Source organism: Numida meleagris, chromosome 2 (assembly GCF_002078875.1).
Source record: "Numida meleagris isolate 19003 breed g44 Domestic line chromosome 2, NumMel1.0, whole genome shotgun sequence".
Taxonomy (NCBI): Eukaryota; Metazoa; Chordata; class Aves; order Galliformes; family Numididae; genus Numida; species Numida meleagris.
Genome location: NC_034410.1, coordinates 34,620,232 through 34,636,321, shown reverse-complemented (window position 1 = coordinate 34,636,321; position 16,090 = coordinate 34,620,232). Strand labels below are relative to the sequence as shown.

Genomic DNA, 16,090 nt, shown 5'->3' with positions numbered 1-16,090 from the left:
AACTGTGAATTTTGCAAATCTGTTTTCACCCTTTAGCAAATAAAATTCTAATACAGCAACATAAGCAAAGTAATTTTCATCTTTGGGTGTGCTTATTTCTATGTTGTTCTGTGTTGAAGTGTTAACCTTATCACAATGACTTATTACAAATCTAAAGCACTACATAGAATATTTCCGTTTTACATTGCATACTAAGAGCCTGACAACCATCCTTTGTCTGAAAGTATTGTATTCTTAATACTTTGTCAAATATGTTTGCTTTCAGATTTTTTAACATGGTAAATTACACTAACTGTCAAACAAGCTAGTTAGGAGACTTATTCAGTGGAGACATTACTCATCGTAAGCCACTGATTTTAAAAAGAGAAAAAGAAAGGGGCTGTACTTAGTCAATGGAAATTAATGTTACCTTTGCTAATAGTATTATCATTACTGCTGCTGCTATTTTTTCAATGTTATATTTTAAGTTATTTGCTGACATTGAAAATGGTGTTATAAGTTTAAACAGACTGTTAAATTCTAACTAAATCCATAATGAAGTGTACACAACATTTAAAATAAGTTGTATTACTTCATCACGACTGAAGTTACAGGGACTGACAGAAAACTTAAGCAATAATATATGGTCATGATCACTCCTATAACGATCAGCTGGAGAAATTTACATTCCAATTTTTAACACTTTTCAAAATCTGAGCAATAAGTGACAAGGGGGAAACATATTACTGAAATTTTGAACTGAACTCTTTCTTTGTACATGAATTTTCAGCTGAATTTTCTTCTTAAGTAGCTGCCACCGTCTCAGAGTTTTCTCCAAGCTAGTTTCATGTGCCTGAAAGGCAGTTGAGTTTCACTTTCTTCTTCTTCAGATGGATCCTTTTCTGTACACTCATTAACTGAGGTGCTGCTGCAGAGCTGCAACTGGCCTTTGAAAGCTGCCGTTATGTCAGTATTGTTTGTTTCGCTGTTTGTGGCAGGAGAAAAACAGGTTTGGGGTTGTTTTGTTTGTTTGTTAGCATTGTGTATGCAATCTGGCATTAATTACCTCTCTTTAATGACTAGATTTCAGCCAATCAGAAGTTAGAATCTGGCAGTGTTTGGACATTAGCAGCTCATTAATTCGTACCAACTCAGGAAGTTACTGCATGGGGTGGTTAGTCCATTTTGTTAGAGGAGTACCAAAAGAAGGAGGAAGGGTGGAACAAATGGTTTATTTTCCCTTTTTTCTTTTTTCTTTTCTTTTTTTTTTTTCCAAACATAAAGAATGTGACTTATTTTTCAGGAGATTCACAGTAATACATCAGGAGTTTGAGGAGTTTGAGTCAGCCTGGGATGATGAGTATCTCAAAGCAGTATGAGGTGCTGATATGAGTAAGGTCACCTGTGCTTTAAAGGAAAGTCACTTTCGCAGGGGCTATGACTGGTAAAGGAAATCAGGAGTTCCAGTACAGCTAAGTACGTGTCTTTACATCTGGGAGAAGACAAATAGGAGAAACAGACAAATGCAAATTGTAGTGATGTGTGATTTTAGTGAACACAGTGAACTTCTGTTTCCCTTAATGTCTGAAAGATTAAGGTCTTGGATGTTTAATAAATAGATCTTAATGAAAGTGTGTCAGGATCTGTTTACAACCACATTATATTCCTTGTGGTGAACCTAAGTATTTGGATGGTCTTATTTCCTAGTTTGCAGGTACAAGGTTAGATATAATCTAAACACTTCCATTTGAATAAATTGATGTTTTTTCTTTAACTCCATGGTAGGCTTTTTAATGAAGGCCTATACAACTTCAGGACTGCATATATTTTATGTGATATTAATTTATTCTTTATGTTCTTGAAATCAGAAAGTTTTGCTTTCCAATAAAAAAGTTATTGTGTTTCATTAATAGAATAAAATATGACAGGCAACTATGAGTTTAATGATAAACTACTTGGAATAACTATGTTGCTATAGTACCACATAAAAATAGTTTACCGCAGATTAAAAATCCTCTTTGTTTTTGTATAATTGTTTCAAAACCTGTGTTCCCATTGTACCTATGTATTTTAAAATATAAAAAATCTTACGTGTTCAGCACTCATAGTACAGTACCTTTTTCATCTATTTCAAAGTTAATTCATAGAGTCATAGAATCATAGAATCATTAAGGTTGGGAAAGACCTCTAAGATCATCTAGACCAACTGTCCACCTACCTCCAATATTGCCCACTAAACCAGGTCCGTAAGTACTATGTCTGCCCTTTCCTTAAACACCTCCAGGGACAGTGACTTCACCACCACCCTGGGCAGCCTGTTCCAATAACTCAATACTCTTTCGGATAGTAAATTTTTCCTGATATCCAACCTGAACCTCCCCTGGCCCAGCTTGAGGGCACTCCTTCTTGTCCTATTGCTGTTACCTGGAAGAAGAGGCCAACCCTCACCTCACCACAACCTCCTTTTAGGGAGTTGTAGAGAGCAATAACGTCTCCCCTGAGCCTCCTCTTCTCCAGGCTGAACAATCCCAGCTCCTTCAGCCACTCCCCATAAGACTTGTGTTCCAGACCCCTCACCAGCTTTATTGCCCTTCTCTGAACACGCTCCAGGGCCTCAATGTCTTTCTTGCAACGAGGGGCCCAAAACTGGACACAGTACTCGAGGTGCAGCCTCACCAGGGCAACAGCCCAATTCCAATCTAAATTCCAATCTCTCCAAATAAGTTAACCATTTAATCAACCCACTATGAACTAGTCACCATCTTCAAAGTATCATGTGCGGCTCAAGTAATATTTTCAGAAAAAAATTTTTGGAAAGTAAGTAGTTCATTAGTCATCCAGTCAAGACTTTGTGCATGAGAAATCCTTCAAAGTCCTCCTAGTTCTGCAGTTTCATGTATAACATAGTAGTCATCACTCTAAGGAGAAAGCTGATATTTTCAATTGCCAAAGATATTGCTGGTTACAGCATCACTCTCTTGTTAGTGTTGTATACAGAGGCCAGTTATGTGGATGAGAACTCACAGTATTATTTTCATCCAAGTTAAACAACCATTGCAATTAAATGTATAGGAAAATGAAGGGAAATAATGCAATATAAAGCAAAGCTTCTTTAACAGCAAAGCTTCTAACTCATCTCATGGTTGGGCTGTGTTACAGATGAGATGATGCAGAAATAAAGCACTTGTCCCAACTTTGTGTACGGCCAAGTGAACACCACTGCAGTCTACTTCTGAAAATGAGAAGACAGTCAGGAAGGAGCACATGTTCATGTAGTTGTTCTCACTGCTGGTATGATCTGCTGGCTTGGAGGACAGTGAGGAGGTGGTGGTATGGCTGGCAATTTCTGTATCCATAGGGGGTATATAATCTTTCAGAGGAGACATCTAAGGGTGGGTTGGAAACCATTGTTTCTCCCATTGACTGGAATTCAAGCAAGTACGCAATCGTGCTGTATAGAACAGCAAGTAACAGCCATTATTCAATAAATAGTCAAGGCAATTCCTGGTCAGTCAACACGACTAAGAATTGCAAACTTAGGGGAAAAAAACTTCGTATTTTTTAACCTTCTTTTCAGATTTCATAGATATGTCTTTTATCAAGGTGTCTTCCGTATGAATTAGCAACAGAAAGCATGAGGTGCAGCAACATCATGTTCATCCAGAGGGCTGACAGAGGAAAAATTTGGAAATGAGAAAGGAATTATTCTTCAATGCTGATAAGTGTTCCTGTTAATAGTCACTGGGAATTCATAAGCTCAGTTGTGTAGTGTACAAATCTTTTCAAAAGACAGGGTGGAAGAAGAAGTTCTATTTGGAAGCTGAAACTTCAAATAGCTCCTTCTCTTTGATCAAGGCAATATCCTTAGTAGCAAAGTAAAAGCAATTTTGATTGTATTTGATGTTAAAGTAAGAAACTGAAGCACTTTAAGCTCTTTATTACTCTAGTTACCAATAAAACTTACTGCACTTGAATTTCTTGGGGCTGCTTCTTTCAGATGATTGGTTTGCTTATGTTTAAAAAGTCGTCTGAAGCTACTGACCCTCTCCTAAAGAGTAATAATATTATCTATAAAATTACCGCATTAAAATGTATTTAAGTGTTAGAGTGAGGTGATTATGGTTCTTGTGTGCAAACTGACAATTCAGTTAATCACTTCTAGTTTGCAAGGTAGTTTGTCAAAAGGAAGCACTTAAAACATTTAAAGCACTCTGACTCCACCTAATCAAAAGTTCTCTGTATAATAATTTATTTATTTGAATAAAATTGCAAAACACAAACTGTGAGTTATATAAAAATAGATTCATAATTTTTCCAACAATCTGTAGAAGATTAGCTACTGAGTTGTATCCAGTCTTACAGGATGGAATTTAAGTTCAGTCTTTTCTGATATAGATAAACTGATTCTGTATTGACACAGCTTATATTAATTTATTGTCTTGTACAAAAGCTATTGGATTGAATCTGTTTGTATTGTAGAACACTTCTAAAAGAGCAAAATATCTTCAAGGTAGAAGTGCGAACGGTGTAGTTTCTCCTTTGCCAATAGTTTTTATGGAAAATTAGATTCAGAGAATTAAGGTAGGATTCTTGGTCCTTCTTAAGAAGCAGAGTGGTAAAAATGGCTCTCCCGTGCCCTCATTCCTGGAATCATGAAGTGAAAGGAATTTCTTATCCTATAGCACCAGGAACTTAGCAAGTCCCTTCTGTGTTTTAGAGGAAAGAGATTCTTTGAAGGAGCCTTTTTCACTCCCTAGGGACCTTTCTCAGGTGTTTTATGTGGCACATTATGTACAGAACATAAATTATTCTGTTTCTTTTCCACATAGCAGACATAACCAAATAGCACCTAAAAAACCTTTATTTTTTTTCCAGGTGTGTGAGATTTGTGTACAAGCATATGTCTGGAGAAGACATAATACTGAAAGTGTGGTTAACAAGGGTTTTATCAGTATAAGCCTAGGATAACTGCATTACTCACAAAACCATCAGTGAGTTATGCAGGTTGTCCAAAACGAGTGCCAATAAAACCATAATATGGTAGCTTTTCTGTACATAAAGATGTCATACTTTAAATATCATAATTTGGAACATTCCAGGGTTTAAAGCAAGGCTTGCTGTGTGTTCTCTTGAAAAGCCTGGATCTTTGCTCCACAGCATTGTAAAACTCTTGTTCTAACCACACGGGGCTGCAAGATGCCAGTGCGTAAATCTGTCATGGGGTAGGGCTGAGCGCTGTCAGATTTATACCTCACTATTTAGTTAATTTATTTCTTAAAACCAAGGGTTCAGTTGAAAAATAGATGACTGAATTAAGAGGCAGATTTAAAAGGTACTTAAGTGATTCTGTTTATGCAAGATGGGGATTTTACACAGGTTATGAACTTGAGCATTGGCAAGTTGGAGTCTTTTTGTCTGGAATATCAATAAAAGTTGATGTGGGATGATTTGATCTACCTGTTAAGATGCAATACAGTGTAAAATGATAGATGAAAAAAAAAAACGCTTTTGAGTAAGGTAGGACAAGAATCCTAAACAGGCAACTAGAAATTTCTTTCAGTCAAGTCACTGAAGTATTTATAAATCTCGCTTGTCATTTTTTCATTTCTTTATCCCTTGTCATGGAATGCCCATGTGAGAGAAGGCATGTGTGCGTGAAGTTAAAAACAGACCATAATGCACAGTATTTAAAATATCATCCTGGTATTTGAATTTTCTAGTTGCCAGGGGGATGGAGGGTTGTCACAGAACAAAACCGGAGATAATTTATTTCAGCTTGATCAGAGTTCAGAGGTTTCTTTCTGCCTTGACCCAACTAACAGAATTTCTTTCCTTCTCAGTTCTTCCTGGGAATTTTTCTTATTTTGGAAAAATAGCGCTCCCTAATTTTTCTTCATAAGCAATTAAATATGATAACTCTTCATGTTGTTATTGCATTGTAAATAACAAGTTCTGCAACTGAGACCCACAGCATCTTTCTGAAAAATGTAAACAGGAAGTATTATTCCCAGTTTGACGATTGTGGTGTTTCTGTGCCAAAGCCAGTATTAGTGTACAGATCTCCTGACTCCTGTGATTAAAATAGTTCTTTATTATTTCTGTGCATCATATTTTCGAGGCTGTTCTACTATCATATCTAGGGCTGATAGATGCAGACTGTCACCCTATGTTTTGGATAATATTTAACCACTGGCGTTGAACCACTTTAAAATTGGCCATAGCACATTATGTCCTCTAATGCCTTACAGTTGTTTGTTTCTTTTTTCTTTTTATTAAGTACTTAGCTCTGTGGTTTGTAGGTGAATGACAGGATACCTTTTGTGCTTCAACAAATTGCTAGTTCCACAGAACAAATAGCTAGCGAGGAGGAAGATGAGAGTTTTGTTTTGGCAGTGGCATACGCTTTGAGTGCTCTAGGGTTTGGGATGGCTTTATGGTTAGTATACAAAATATTTTGTCCTGTTTATGTAATGTGAAGCCATTGCTTATACCATGTAAGTCAAGTCTTAGAGTGAAGACAGATTCTTGAATAATTGACAAACAAATAAAAAGAGGAAAGGTTAAATTCTCTCTGCATCTAGGCCATTAGGTAATCATTAGTATGCAGTTCATAACAATTATCAGTGAATTATCAGTGAAAAACTGCTGCAGAACTGAACAAACTGCAAAGATGCTTATCCACATCTAAGTTGCTGTATTCCACCGCTGTTTCCAGTTCATTTTTTCCCTTGTTTTTATCTCTTTTATTTAAGAAACAAGTACATATGATGTAGGTAGAAAAGGTATAGCTTTGCAGACCCCTTCATCATTACTGAATATAGGGCCAGGTGCTCCTCCAAATTCAGCTGGAAGCAAATGAAAGGAAGAAAAAGTAATTTTAATACAGAAGTATTTTAGCTTGCATGAGAATTGTGAAAAAAAAATTACTATTGTCCTTTCAGCTAAAGAAGAGAAAAAGGAAGAAAATGTCTCCTTAAAAGTATCTATTTAAATAAAAAGAACAACAGTTGATCATTATCTTTCTCTCTTTTGTATATGTTTAGTTCCGTTTGTTCTTTGTTCTAGGCTTAAAATATTATTCATTTAGAAAAAAAAAGATGTATAACAGTACTTGTTTAATATATTGAGGAAAACTGGTTAAAAAAAAAAAAATAGTCCCGTTTGGCTCTGGTGAGATAATTATTTTAGCGAGACTATTGCTGCGTGGATGTGTAATTCACTGTTGCTGTTCTGTTTTTTCCTCTGTTGCATTTAGGTTATCTGGTTTCAGATACAATCTAGCAAGTGGAGTATTTTTCAGTAGTTGAGGTTTTCCCACCTGTTTACCCTAGAACACCTGCAACATATGTTTGTGTAACCCTGCAATGCTTTGTGTTTTGGGCCTCGGGAAATTCCCCCAGAGGTTTTTGCTTATAAACAGCTGAGCAATTCATTTCTCTAATGACGAGTGCTTTTCCCTCGGCATTGAGGCAATAGCATGTTCACTGAAATAAGTCTCATTTTTCATCAGACATATTGAAAATCTTTTTTCATTGTTGTCTCTTATTCTGGGCCTTCCAATTTTGTGCAGAATTAGATTCAATTTTTTTTTTCCTGTTCTTATACAAGAAAGGCTGAAAAGGAAACACCTAGGCAGAGAAAAGAATAATGTTGTATAGAATGCTCCGCTAGTACCTGCATGGAAACTTTTGCAAATCATGTGCATTCAAATGGTTAAACATTACATTACAGCATAGCATGGTTTCCCAGATGCACTGCAGAGCAATCTGCCTGTGACTGGTGTCACACAGCTCTGTGGATAGTCTTACGCAGTATGTCCCTGGAGGCCCATGAGGGAACGGGCGATACTGGAGAATTTAAGTGTATGAAGCACAGCCCCTCACTGGTGGGAGTTTTAAGAGTTTTTCAGCAGTTTCTGCAAGTTTAAGGAATTCCTGCTGCATTCAGTGGGATTCTGACCCCATCCTCCGCTCCCTCACCTGGGAGAAGAGCGGGTGTGGGTATGGCTGAGCTCCAGCCCTTTTCCCATAAAGCAAAGCAGAAAGTCCCCAGCAACTCCCTGCTAGCTTTAGGACTGTTTGGAACAGTACTGTCAGCCTGTAAATGAGGTTCTGTATTTTAAAATTAGGATGGAGTCAGGTGTATCTAAAATACCTGAAGCATCCTTAGACAGCGTTTCTATTGGAGCTGTGGCTAATACGTACTTAAGAGACACATACAAAAAAAAAAAACATATATGTTGCATTTTAAAACTTTAAAATCCAAAATTGCATGAGTCCTTACATGTGCTTCTATAGCTGTATTTAGTGTGCGATTGTTCTGAAAGTGTAAATGTGGCAGTTTTTACCAGTTTAAGCTTAATTTAGGTAGAAATGTAAGAATTGAAGAAGAATTGTAAAGCCAACAGACTGCTACCAAAAATGGGTGTGGGAAGAGGGATTTGTAGTATTGGCACAGGCAGCTTTTCTCTAGCATTTCTGCACTCTGTTTCCCTTAGAAGGGAAAAAACATAGATGTGTTAATCTGTTTAGTGCCCTTACACAATTTATTAGGAGGTTTCAACAAATTACTAATTTCAAGGGTTGATTTCAGTGTCATTTAAACAAGATTTTCCTCTTAAGAAAAAAGATTTCATCTGAGGAATTAGTCAAAATAATTACATAAATTGAAAAAAAAAAAAGGAAAAAGTTTACTAGCCTAAGTAATTAAAAATATAAATAGGATCATTCTAAATTGCACTATGTAGGAAAAAGAATGTGGTTTCTGTGAATATTTTAGACAACAAAGCTATGTTTTGCAGTAAATAAATTTGTTTAATCTTCTTTTCTAATATATGGCATGTAATGTAGAGGGTAGCTGAAACTGCATGCTTAGACAGGAATTAATTGAAAATTCATAAGGAAGAGATATAACTGCAGGTTTTTCTTTCTGTTTCTTATATTTAACCTAATGAGTTGATTAAAATATAAAATTTAAAGGATGTTATCATAACAATATAAACATCATAAACCTCATAAAGCTATATTTTTTTGCTCTCTGAAGTGCTATTTTCAGAAGTTTTAACATTTCTGTGGTAGTACTGCACAGATACTAGCCTGCTAACACGTCAGATATTTGTGTTGGCTTGTTTTTAATAATGGGCTTTCTTATAAGGATAACTTCATTGTGTTACAAAAGGGTTTGCAGCAGCAATTTGGTATTTACTGTCTTGCATTTCTAATGTTTTTCCAATATCATTTTTTCTGAAGGCATTTTTTTCACTGCATGTAATAGTACTTTAAACTGCCTCTTCCTTTGATATCTTTAACCCTCACAGGAATTTAAATAGTCCCCTGTGAAAGTAATGCTTGAGCCTCATTCAAATATTCGAGTTAGCTTATTATTCCTATTAATGGCTTTAAGTGCTTCGATAGTAGATCAGCCTTTTGTGTCTTGAATTACTCATCATTTCTGCATAAATATGTTTCAAGAAACTGTTCATATGATCTTTTCCTCTTTTTTTTAATAGAGATAAAGGTGGGGTTTTTTTTGTTTGTCTGTTTATGGTGTGGTAGAGAACAAATTCCATTGGTTTTGCCAAGTTTAGAATATATATTGAGTTATTGGACATGTTGCAAAACAAAATAGTATCTGGTAAAATAAGTTTTTCAAAGGGCTGCTCGTGGAATTAGAAGTGCTAGCTATTCTGTTGATCTTGTGTTCTTGCACCTTGTGGAAATGGACATCAAGTCACATGAAGGAAGAAGTTAGTTAATTCACAGGAGAAAAGTTACACTGATTGCTTGCAGAGTAGTCACAGAACCATCAGTTACCCTCCTCACGTCAGTTTGGATTTGATTATCATAGAAATGCATTGAATTACCAAACTAGAGCAATAGTAACTAAAGCTGATTCATTGTTATTGCTGTCAGTTGATGAGGACTGACTTACAAGCCATATGAATGGGTAGAGTTATGCAAATATTGTTTTTATAACAAGAGAAGAAAAATGTACAGCGCCCATTACAATGTGGGTGGTAGAATAGATGAGAATGTTTTTAATGCTTGTCTAATAGCTTTTAGTTTTTGTTTCATTTTTAATGAACATTACAAACAGGATATATTTTTAAAATGTTTAATGTGTTTCCAAATAAACGGAACGAGCCCTTCTTACAAGATTAAGTCTGGCTACATGAAACAACCTGGAAATTCCAAGCTTTAAGTTTGACCCCAGAAGTCATCCTGGCCTTTGATACCTACCACATCCTTACATATTCCTGTCTCCTGTTGTGCACGTGCAATAGTTTGCCTTTAAAATGCAACTCCTATAACTCCTCCAAAAACAAGAAAGCTTTCAAGGAAAGAGGGTTATCTGCAGTTACACGTGGAAAGGGGGGAGCATGGATATTCCAGCATAAAATGAAATCAGGAGAGTTAGGATACAGCATGTGATTAATTCCATGAAGAATGTAATGTGCTTTCAACTGTGAACAACTATTTCAGAAAGGTCATTGCATAGTTCATTAAAACTATATTTACTATTAACGAGACTTAAGGCAGATGAGAATATAAGGCTACAGCCTATGTATGATCAAATCTTTGAAGCAAATAATCGGAAAGTATTTACATCTGTTTTAGGCAGCATATCTGGTTATTACACTGAATTTTATCATTTTGTTGGGTTTTTTTTCATACAAGAAGCACATCACTTTAAACCTTTTCTCCTCTAATTCATGCTTACGTATACAAGGACTCTGTAGGTCTCTGCTGGTTTTGGTTTAAACCATATGCATTTTATTTTTACTTCAGAATATTTGCATGAAAATGATCACTTCCAAATAGCATCCTTCAGGTTGCACTAGTTCAGTCAGAACTCTTTATGCACATACTGCATTCACACTTCTTCAAGTACTCGTTGAAATACCATCTGAGGAGATGTTCCACAACTACTGGAGGCGGTGGACTCCAGTGAAATAGTTTTATTGTGACAGAGACTTACAAATAGCTTCTGGTTTCAGTAGCAATTACAAAAATGTTGTTACAGGAGAACTGTGCTTTCTCTGTGGCCTCAGTTTTCGGCAGGGGAAGCTTAGAGAGAGAAAGTCTCCGCGTGCCATCTAGTGGCGGTGCTCAGCCGGGCTCGCTTCTTTGCGTAACCCAGATTCACATTTCTATGCAGTTATTGCAATATGTAAGCACTGCTTTGTCCTTACTGTTACCATTTTCCTTAAACTCACATCATTTTAGCCTGGAGATGGTAACATTCTGCACCTGCGATAAAGGAATAAGTTACGTCTGTGTCTGAACTTCGCCAAAAACTACTGCTTCAGTTAGAAGTGCTATCACAGCAGCCAGCAGTGCCTTCCCCGTGTGAAACTGATTTCTGTTAGTGAGGAGAGGGCTTACTGCTAACATTCAGTATTATTCTAAGGATTTTAAGGTTGTGCTTTTATGTAACTACCATTACTGCCCTTAAAAACCAAGATCTTGGGAAAATAAATTATGCTTCAAATATGTAATCTTCATTAATAAACAAATTTCTTGTCTTCACTTTAAATCTCAAAAAAAAAAAAATCCCATTACAGTATGTTTTTTTTTAAAGGACAGATAATACTATATTTTTTTATTTTTTTATGTTTTAGAAAAATCCAAGACCAGTGACTCATCAGTTCCAACAAAATTTAGATTATTACAAAGCACGTGGAGCAGACTTGATGAATAAAACCCGGTAAGCTATTTCTGAAGATGTTTTCACTGAACTAATATCTTACATAAATAAAATGTTTCATTAGTCACTCTTATCCCAAATGAGAGTTACATAAGCAGTGCTAAAAGCATGTGTTTAGTTCGTGACATTTACTTTGAATCTTTCCCTTTCTTTCATGAAAAATTAAGGTTACATGATTCAGGTCAGCTCACTGGCTTTTTGTTTTAAGGCTAAGTTACACAGTGGCACGTTTACTAAAAGCAGGGGGTAAAACATTCAGCCAGCATGAGTTCTGTAGCTGAGCTACTTCCAATAGTGCATCTAATTGCAATCTGTAGTATCAATGTAACAGAAGCTATGTGAGTTAACTAAATGTAAACCCAGTTTGAATGAATTTTTACTGAACCTTTTTGCAGCATTTTGCATCCTCACTTTTTTTCAGAAATGGCTTCTATCAGTGGAATTTTATCTGTTGGTGAGTACTCTAGTGATGCCCATGCTCTGGCATGATGGCCAAAGCATCAGTGCTGGTGGCTGTCACCTTTTCCTGGCTTACAGAAACTATTGCACTCTATCACATTTATTTAATTTTTTAATGGTTTCAAAACTTGCCAAAAAAATGAAAAATTAATAATTTGAAAATATCTAAAGAAAATGTTTCAGAGATTTTTGGGGGAAGAAAATCACAAAGCCCAACCTGGAATGACACCTGTTGGAAACTTAAATTCTAAGGAAACAAATGACCATTAAATCAGTTGATTGCACACAGGAGAAATTGCTTAGAATAGTTCACATAGGGGAGTAACTCAGAGAAATCTATCTCAACACAGGACTATTTAGAGTAGGTCAGACATGGTAAGATTGGACTAAAAAGGAAATGGGAAGATGTGACATTAGGAAATGTTTCAGAGAGATGGGTTAGATAAGCTACCAGGTCTTTTCCATCTTTAATTCTACAGATTCAGTAATATATTTTAAATATCTTTGCAACTCTCTAGCATTTATTGCTTATTTTTAAAATATATTCACAGATCTCTCACATGTATTATTTATTTTATCATATATAAAACCTTTTAATCTGTCGTATTTGTAAATTTTTCATCTCTCATAATGGCTACTTACTGAAGATAGAAATGCCTTTGCATAAGACTTGCTTAAAACAAAACATTTTCGTCTTAGCAAAAAACTGCAGAGATTGAATCATCTTCCCACTGCTAGTTTAAAAATACACCATTCATAGTCAAGGTCAATGATGCTTATTGTGATGGAACAAAATTGTTTGCTTCGTAGATGGAATTCACGTCTCCTTGATATTCATATTTTTAAACTGAGGCCTTACTTTTAAATGCATCTGCTGATAACTCTACAACATAATCAATCAGCATTTTTCTTGTAATTGTTGTGCACGTCTGGTACATTTAGATGGCTAAAATGTAGACATTGATCCGTGTTTAATGGCTGTAATCATCCTTTGTGTTAATATATCAGACATTTAAACAGTAAGAATACATTGTTCTTCTTTTCCTGAACTTCAGCTTAGATTTAGATACCTTTTCCAGAGCCTGACACCTTGCTATTTTTCATTTTCTGAAGCTGCAATTCAGAGAAATCTCTCAGTAAATTTTACTTACAGATTTTACTTACAGATACTTTTGTTAAGACCACATCTCAACAAGAACTACAGATAGCATCACTAGTCATTTTTCACATATGTGTATGTATTCTGAGCTGATCATTAGCTGTCTCTGTTCAGAGCTGAGTCATGTGCAGGTATTACAAAATGCAATGGCTATCCTTTCTAATTCTGAATCATAAAACATTATTGCATATTGTTGTTGAAAGCATTTTTTGAATTTATATTTTCAACATAATGACTTAGATAAGACGTTTAGTGTTTAATTGTTTCTTTTTAGTGCATTATCTCAAGAAATCTCTTTGAAACCATTTGAAAAATCCAAATAAACTAACTTTTTATCTGCATGTTTGTCAAAGCAGCAAGTTAAACAGCTTAGAAGAAAAACATTTTTTATTAAGGAAACCTTTTTTTTTCTTTTTAAAGCAACAAGCTGGTGGACACAAATGCACAAAGAGACAAACCTTAAAGTTTCCATAATCTCAATATTTTATTCTATTCTATTTGCTTCCTCTCAAAAACTTTGTCTCATGCATCCATGGACCATCAGGATTCCAATGATGCAGTTAACTCAAAGCATCCAGTGGTTTTGTTGCTTGAGTAGCTTCTCAGAGCAAAAGATTTTCTTCTATTAAATACCAGTTTTTGTGCTAAGTCAGCGTTTTTTTACTGATTGTCAACACTCCAGACTTAGAGGCAAAAGAAACCTAGGACTCAGTGTACTAGTGATTATCTTCCTTCTAAGGTGACAGTTCAGGTGAGCGAGTGATATATAGCTCCTTAATTTGGTGAACAATTTGAACAGACCAAGGTGGAAAAATGCCAAATATACTGATGTTAATGTTATGAATCTCAACAATTTATTACTGGCATGGCCCCTAAAATTGGTGATGTAATTAGATTCATTGCAGACTATTCATATTTGCTTGATATCTGCTAAAGCAGCATTTGATATTTCTTCTTCCACCCTCACAGCTACAACCTGTGTTTTCTTTCTGGAATAAAGAAACCGTTAAACAAAAATCCCTGTGCTGACTCTTCTGATGCCACATATATGTCAAGGAACTGAGAAAATTCCTTTTTTATTTCCTTTAATGTCCCTGCATAGTTACATGCAAGTGGTGGAATCATTGTCCCTGGAGGTGTTCAAGAAACATGTAGATGAGGCACCAAGGGACATGGTCTAGTGGGCATGGTGGTGGTGGGTTGATAGTTGGAGTTGATGATCTTAGAGGTCATTTCCAACCTGAATGATTCTATATGCTGATTAATGACCAATTCTGCTAAATAGTATCAAAGAAAAATTTAGTAATAGTAAACAGTATAGCATGTCTATTTTTTAAAATCATTAGAAATATTCAGTTTGCTTTTGAAACTATTTGGGACTCCTGCATGGCTGTTTTATAACTCTGCAATTGTTCATTTTTAATTTAATTTATCAATCACTCTGAGGTGACTACAGAAAGACTTTTTGTAATATCAGCAACAATAAAATGGGGAGATTCGCAAACATCCTGCAGTCAGTAACCAGAAATCGTTCCAGCTTCCATAAATTGGGAAGCAGCACTAGGAAGGGTGGAAGAGTTATAGGAGACAAACTTTGATCCCCTTTTTGCTTCCGTGTCAGTGCTACTCCTTAAAAGTGTAACACATTCTTTCTTTACCACTAGTCTATGGCAGGGTGGCCCCATGTCATGATTCTGCGAGCTCACATACTTTCTCTTGTTTTCTAGTTATGTTCTGTGTGTGTGTGTGTGTGGTCATATTGTGTATATGAAGACAAATAAGGAAATGATACGATAAGAAAAAGCAAAATCACTTTTTCAGGTGTGTGCACAAGTTACAAGTCACCTATGTAAATTTGTAATTCTTTTTTAATTAAACGTCCCCAAAACATTCTGAAACTGTTTGTTTTTTTTTTCCCAGTACAGTGATTGCATTGTCCTCAATTTAATATATTTCTTCAACTGTTTTAAACAGTACTATTTATATCCCTGATGTGTAGATCAGTACAATAAAACTTCAGGCGTGGAAGGGTCTTTGTGACTGTGATATATTCCTGTGCAGGGCATTTCAAGCATTAATTATATAAAAAGAAAAATACCACATGAACAAATAGCAGTGGCATTGCTGATCTCTGGGTTATGTGAACACTCTACTGGGAATTAGAAGCTGCTTTGCCTCTTTATTTTAGACAGATTAAATGGTTTAGTAATTTCCTCATTCTTAACGTTGCATGTAACTGAAGTGAATTAAATATCCACTGTAGTTAAAAATAAAAGGTAACGGTGATAAGGATCGTGACCCAGTATGTTATATCCTGAAGCCATTCTTCAGCCAAAACCACTTTTGCAATCAGGATTCCCTTTGCAAAGCACTTGGCTAGAAACGCTGGCATGGGCAGAGGTTGACTTAAGAGCAAGATTCACCTAGCTTTGCCAACCTGAAATACAGTCTGGTGATAATTTTTTTTGTTAAAAGAATTTTTTAGGTTTAGTTATTTTAAACATTTAAGAGAATTGAATCCAACAGAAATACATATTAAAGAAGCCTTGGAATAAGAAGTGCAAAAAGTCAATGTTTTCTAATGTGTCTGATACGTCAGAGCATGGATCGCTCGTTAACACTTTCTCATATCTTTTTTTATGTAAGAAGCCAAATTAAGGCATGTGGCACAACTGTGCCTTGTTTAGATTTAGTCTGTGTTTTTCAGGAAGAAAGGACCAAAAGAATTTGTCTGCTACTAGTTGGGAAAAACCCACACCATGTTGTCCCTGTGACTCCTGTGTGTGT

At 35.7% G+C, this 16,090-nt stretch overlaps 1 protein-coding gene across 6 annotated transcripts in view; it reads left to right on the top strand.

The window, feature by feature from the left end:
* The window catches only part of TBC1D5 (TBC1 domain family member 5), a 305,440-nt gene that overhangs the window by 235,537 nt on the left and 53,813 nt on the right, over window positions 1-16,090 (top strand). For all 6 annotated transcript variants that reach the window (XM_021386231.1, XM_021386226.1, XM_021386230.1 and 3 more), the window contains one exon: window positions 11,600-11,685. In XM_021386231.1, coding sequence (XP_021241906.1) covers window positions 11,600-11,685 — 86 coding nt within the window. The remainder of the gene's footprint in view (window positions 1-11,599; window positions 11,686-16,090) is intronic.